Raw genomic sequence first — 6,094 nt, 5'->3', positions numbered from 1 at the left:
TGTTTTAATGCCTTTAATGAATCAAACATGTAAGGAAAACTACTCTGAATCCTTCTAAAGGTGTGCTCAATCCAGAATCTGAACTACACTCATCTGGATGATGTTTATACACTTCAAGGTCAAGGTGACGTTATTGTCTCAGACAAGAGAAACACTGCTGCAAAAAAACAACAACTCACAACATACAGCCATCATTCAAACATTATCCACAACTGTCACACATACATCAGCATCACTTTCCTTAAAAAACAATACCATTATAATGCATTACCAAAATGGGAAAATATAAAACACACAGCCTTTAGTTAAACAAGTTACTATATACAGTAAGTCTATTATCAGTGTTACAGTAAAATAAATGAACATTTATATTGTTTATGTCTACATACCAGGACCCTAAAATCTCTTACACATCACTCAGAGTTGAACACATGTAAAGAGTTTATTAAGAGTTTATTAATCTGCTGTATGATGGACTGATCAAAAATATCTAAGCTTGTGTTTTTTAATGATTTTCCCTGACACGCTCGACAGATTATTTATTTGAGTTTTCATTTTAAACATTAAACTCCCAAACCAGACAATAATTTCATATCACAAAATAAGTTCTATTGTAGCTTTATAAAATATATACAACATTACTGCTCACTATAAATAATTGTAATCTTCCTTAAATGTCTAGACGCTAATGAACTCTTGTATACAAACACTTAACACATGTTTATGCCACTGAAGCTCACTGTCGATGTGGACCTCCAAATATTTACAGTATAGGAAGCAACCTGATTAATGTCGTGACTGTGAACAACAACAGAGCTCCTGTCTTCCACTGATCTGGGGTCCGTGATCACCTCCTCAGTTTTATTAACATTCATCTGAAAAGTATTCTCATCACAACAACCAACAAATCTTTCCACTGCAGTTATAGACATTATTTCAATGACTTTAGTTGGGTTTTCACAGACAAGATCACATATGTTAAAGATAAAACCTTTTGTTCTTATGGGCATGAAACTGATGAATGACACGACTGTGTGATTGTTATTCATGTGTTTGTTTTGTTATACAGCATCACATGTATGTACTGTATGCACAAAACTAGTTTCTCTTAGGGGACAAAAAACGACCATCATCATTTATCATCACATGTTTCTGAAAATTAGACAAACATCCCTGTGTATAATACCATTCAAAGTTACAAAAATAACTTAAGTAGGGGATTTATATTTTTAGATCAAATCTCCTTAGAAATCACAGATGATAAGTGGTGCTTTTGAGGAGTTTTTAGAAAAATCATAACTTAAAGAAAAAACAGGATATAGTTTCTCATTAAAAGATTGATCAGTAAAAGAGTAGATATGACACATAGACTCCACATCATAAAAAGAGACTCGACCCTCCTTATAATCCACAAACACCCCGACTCTCTGAGGCGCCACACTCAAGGAAAGATAAACAGATGATGGACCCTCACTAGCCAGATACCCTCCATATCTCGAACCAGACATCCAGTATCCTCTCTCAGGATTCAGATAGATCCACTCCTTCCTCTCAACAGATTCTCTGGCCACACCCACAGCCCAAACACTTAACCCCTTCACCTCAACCTCATAGTAAAAACACCCTGAGGTGAATCCTTCATTTCCAAGAACACAGTAACGTTCCTCAAACTTGTTATTTGACTTTTGATCTCCATCCTTCACTGTTTCTGATTGTTCTTCATATCTCATTTGTTTCCCATCATCAGACACAATGAGATGTCGATGAGCTGAATCAGGATCCAGAGTCACATTCACTGTTAAAATATTGAGATTTCTGCTTTATAGATGAATGTTGTAATAATGATGATAATAATATTATTAGTTTGTGTCTTTCTAGAACACAACATCACTTTACAGAGAAATAAACAAACATAAACACACTGCATAGAGAAAATTAACTGAAACAAAACAAGACAAATCTAAACAATATATAACAACAAATGAACACAGATGAAAAATATAAAGATGATAACAAACAAGTTCAATGAGTCAATAAAACCACATACAGTCTCATCTAACAGCTGTAGATCTATAACACTTTAATGATGTCATCAAACTTTAACTTACCTGCATATTTTCTAAACAGTGATTTCACTAAAAACAGACAGACAGTAAAGAGTTAAACAGAGATCATAACACAATTATACTTAAGATTGACAATAAGATTATAACATCCACAGTAAAATCTTATAAATCTGTTTTACTTACATATGATATGACACACTGGCCCAGTTTCACAGACAAGGCTTAGCTAGAGTAAAGCCAGGACTAGGCCTTTAGTTAAATTAAGACGTTTAAACATCTTTTATTAACATGTCTTAGAAAATGGTATTACTGATATGTATCCTGAGATAAATCAATGACACTGGCATATTTTAAGATCTGTATGTGTAAGTTATTTTCAGTTAAGACACCTCAAACGTATGTTTTAGTCTAAGACTTCACTGTAAAAAAATTCTGTAGAAATTACAGTAATACAGCTGCCAGTAATTTACTGTAGATTTTACATTTATGTTATTTACTGGCAACAGTTTGTTTAAAGTTAAATGAACATTAAACATTTTCAGTCTTTATCTTCTACAGTAACTTACTGGCAACCAGCTGCATAATTACAGCAAATATTTTACAGTGTTGTCTAAAGGCTTGTCTGTGAAACCAGGGGACAGTGTGTTAAATTTGATTGCAAATGAAAGTTTGTCTAATAATTAATAATTTGATAAAGACATTGAAAATAAACCTACCAGTTTCTACAGCCAGTGAAAGTGTTTGACGTTCTAGAGAGTTTAAGTTGTAAAGAGAATATAGATATACACAACAAAATTAAATTAAAGTTAAAACAACAAGTACAAACAGAAACATTTAAATATGTTGTCATGTTTTAATGAATGATTTAATGTTTGTTTGTTTGTTGTTTATCAGAATTTGATCTGATCATCTAAACTTAAATCACACAACAGACACACGGATGTTTGTGTAAACATTTACAGTGCAGGTGGATAAAGTTTGTGAACTCTTGATCATAATGACTGAGTTTCTCTCTTTTATCAGCAGTAACATTCACTGAGTGTTTCATGTATTGAGTGATTATTTCAGCTTCAGATCAACACAAGAGTCAATAATATTTCTCCACTGATCCTCTTTACATATTAAACTCTTTATGTTCATCAATATTACTGAGATGTATTTTTATTTGAGATGATGTTAAAGTATCTCAGTCAGGTTGAGATCAGGACTCATGGGTCACTACAGAAACTGTTTTATCTTCTTCTGTTAATCTTGAAGTAAAGATGACCGCACAACTCCTGATAAATGTTTACTGTAAATGACAACACACAGTCCAGGACCTAAGACAGCAAACAGCTTTAAATCATGATGTTTGTCTTATTGTGAACTGTGAACATCAAGACTGTTAGAAATACTCTTTATAACTTTATATAATTCATACAATTACAATACAGCTTGAAGTTCACACTGGACAGTGATTCTTGTCTTCAGTCTTGTGTTATTGATTCAACTTCATGTTAAGTGTAATTCACGCACATTTATTACTCTACACTGTAAATATGTTTAACACAGTTTTTAAATAAACACAAAACACATTAAAATTAATAATAAAATATAAGCTTAATTACCATTTTTTATTCTCTTCTTTTCACGTGGAACTTCTAGAAAAATGACACAATTATATTTTTTATAACAACTACAAACATACAACATTATTTTATAAGATTATTTTTTGGTTTAAATTTTGATTTGTCCACTTGACACTGTGATCTCTTTACAAGATATGCAGTTTAGTTTACTCCACACAACACAGATGATAAAACTGTTTGATAAATATAAAGTCTTGACTAAGCGCTTGAAGTGAAATCTCAAATCACTGTGTGTTCAGTTAAAGATGAAGTAAATCTAAACCTGAAAAACTTCACACTGAACTCCACTAACTGATGAGATAACAAGAAACAACATTTCTTTAAATCTAACCAACCTTAGGTCACACTATATACAGTACATACATACATTATAATAAATATAACAAACATGAATGTTACCTCTGTGTCTATAGATGAACACAGCGATCAATATTACAGCGATCACACTGAGCACAGATCCAACAGAAATCACGATCACTGATGACCTCAAAGAGTTAAACATTTTACCTGTAAAACAAAACTCTCTTTATCTAATATCATTGATTATATTCACTTCAATTATGAATATTTTCATGTATTACTGCATCAAATCATCATAAGACAAAATAAACAACATACCCTGAATCAGTGTTTGTGTACTTACTTGATGTAATAATCTCAGTCTCCATCATGTGATGTCTCAGTTTGACTCTACAGTGATATTTACTGTCTCTGTTATATACAGTGATCATGTGTTTTACTCTGAATCCATCTGTCTCTTTCTGTGTGTTTGTAGTTTCAGATGTCAAAGTGACTCCTTCACTGTCCAGCCAAACAAGTTCAGGTTCAGGGTTCCAACCTTTAGATTCACACTGAAGATGAAGTCCACCAGAAACATCAAATCCATCTACAGTGATGAGTGGATGACTACCTATAGCTACACGTGCCAAGAATGAAAAACATAAATTTAGTGATTATTTTATAAAATGTCTTTTGGCTTGTTGTGATTATGACAACATACAAGCACTAAAACCAATACTGAACATCACTTACAAGAAAAATAAATCTTGTTCAATGTTGGTTTTCAGGATTTTGCTCACCTTCAACATTGAGATCAACAGTGATGTCATCATATTTGGTTTTGGACTGAATTAAACACTTATAAAGTCCTTCATCAGAGATCTGAACTCTTGAGAGTTTAAGTGATGTGTTTCCTTTCTGTAGTTCATCTTTAAACACTTCAGTTCTTTTTCTGTACGACTGAAGCTGATTTGTGTTTTTATCTTCATGATCTTCATAGAGATGAACTACTGAGTCTTTGAGATCAAGTCTAAACCACTCGACTCTCATGTCTACAGCACTGATGTTGGGTTTGAGAGAACAGGGCAGAATCACATCTTCACCAGATACAGCGAGGAGAGGAGATGCAGGTCCAACAACAGCAAACTGATCTGTAAGAGACAGAAAACAGGTCTGAAATCTGCTGTCAGAGAGGTGTTGTGTGGTTTCATCATCATGTTAAAATTAAAGTAACCATTCATGAAAAATAAATGAATAGTCATTGTTTGTAACAATGGGCATTTAAACATTCTTCTATTATCAGCTTTTATTGTCTACTTTTAGACAGTTTTAACAACAAAAAGTTTATATTATATTGATAATATGTGAATATTTACCTGCTGTTGAGTCTGTAATTCCAATAATAATCATCAGAGTCACACAAATGAACTCCATCACTCCAAAACACAGGTTTTCAAAAACATGACAAAATAAAAAATGTTTTTAGACACAAACACATTTACAAAAACAAATACAAACAAGTTTGTTCACAATCGTCTACCCCGTCTTAATAAATTCTGTTTATGGGAGTTTGTGTGATCAAGCAGAAACTTGTTTAATTTTACTTTCACTTCTGATCTCATACACCTGAAATGCTCACACTGCTCCTCCCATTATTCTGATAAACAGGAATCTGAATTCATTTTCTCTCGGTGTGTGGACTAAAATCTTTAAGCTTTAAGGGTTTAACAGGAATTTGTGGTGTTTTAGGTCTGGGATGGTAATTTTCTTACTGTTTCATGGGTCAATATTTGCTATGACATAAACTAAGCTATCTAAATTTGAAGGTTTGCAGTCATAAATGTAAAAGAAATATTGATTTCCTTATAAATAATAAAAATACAGGTTTTATTGTATTTGTCAAATAATTCATATGAACATACAAATAGCCTACTCTCTTCCCAACACCATACATTTTGCCCTGACAGTAAATGAAATCTTATTAAGTTATAAAAAGGACAAACAACAAAACTCAAAACAAAAGAATCTCATACAAAACACCTAAATGTTCAGGTTGCTTTTTACACCATATAATATGCCAATGACATGAATAATATTTGATATGAAGTAAATTAATTTTTT

The 6,094-nt window shown here is 32.4% G+C and overlaps 1 protein-coding gene across 1 annotated transcript; it reads right to left on the bottom strand.

The window, feature by feature from the left end:
• Window positions 1-5,407, bottom strand: LOC129436712 (butyrophilin subfamily 1 member A1). Its single transcript, XM_073864959.1, has 6 exons — window positions 5,350-5,407; window positions 4,774-5,124; window positions 4,338-4,610; window positions 4,094-4,201; window positions 2,109-2,135; window positions 1-1,795 (listed from the first exon to the last, which is right to left on the bottom strand). The coding sequence occupies exons 1-6, from the start codon at window positions 5,405-5,407 to the stop codon at window positions 1,245-1,247; spliced, it is 1,368 nt and encodes a 455-aa protein (XP_073721060.1). The 3' UTR covers window positions 1-1,244.
• Window positions 5,408-6,094: the final 687 nt, after the last annotated feature.

The sequence above is a fragment of the Misgurnus anguillicaudatus genome, unplaced genomic scaffold (genome assembly GCF_027580225.2).
Source record: "Misgurnus anguillicaudatus unplaced genomic scaffold, ASM2758022v2 HiC_scaffold_29, whole genome shotgun sequence".
In the NCBI taxonomy this organism is placed as follows: Eukaryota; Metazoa; Chordata; class Actinopteri; order Cypriniformes; family Cobitidae; genus Misgurnus; species Misgurnus anguillicaudatus.
The sequence above is the reverse complement of the archived record's forward strand: the minus strand, read 5'-3'. Positions and strand labels throughout refer to the sequence as shown.

Excerpts from the sequence above, each read along its gene's own strand:
- LOC129436712 (XM_073864959.1), bottom strand. The coding sequence starts at position 5,407 with ATGGAGTTCATTTGTGTGACTCTGATGATTATTATTGGAATTACAGAC. Across the intron at positions 5,125-5,349 it reads AATTACAGACTCAACAGCAG|ATCAGTTTGCTGTTGTTGGA; the intron begins GTAAATATTCAC and ends TGTCTCTTACAG. Across the intron at positions 1,796-2,108 it reads ACTGTTTAGAAAATATGCAG|TGAATGTGACTCTGGATCCT; the intron begins GTAAGTTAAAGT and ends ATATTTTAACAG.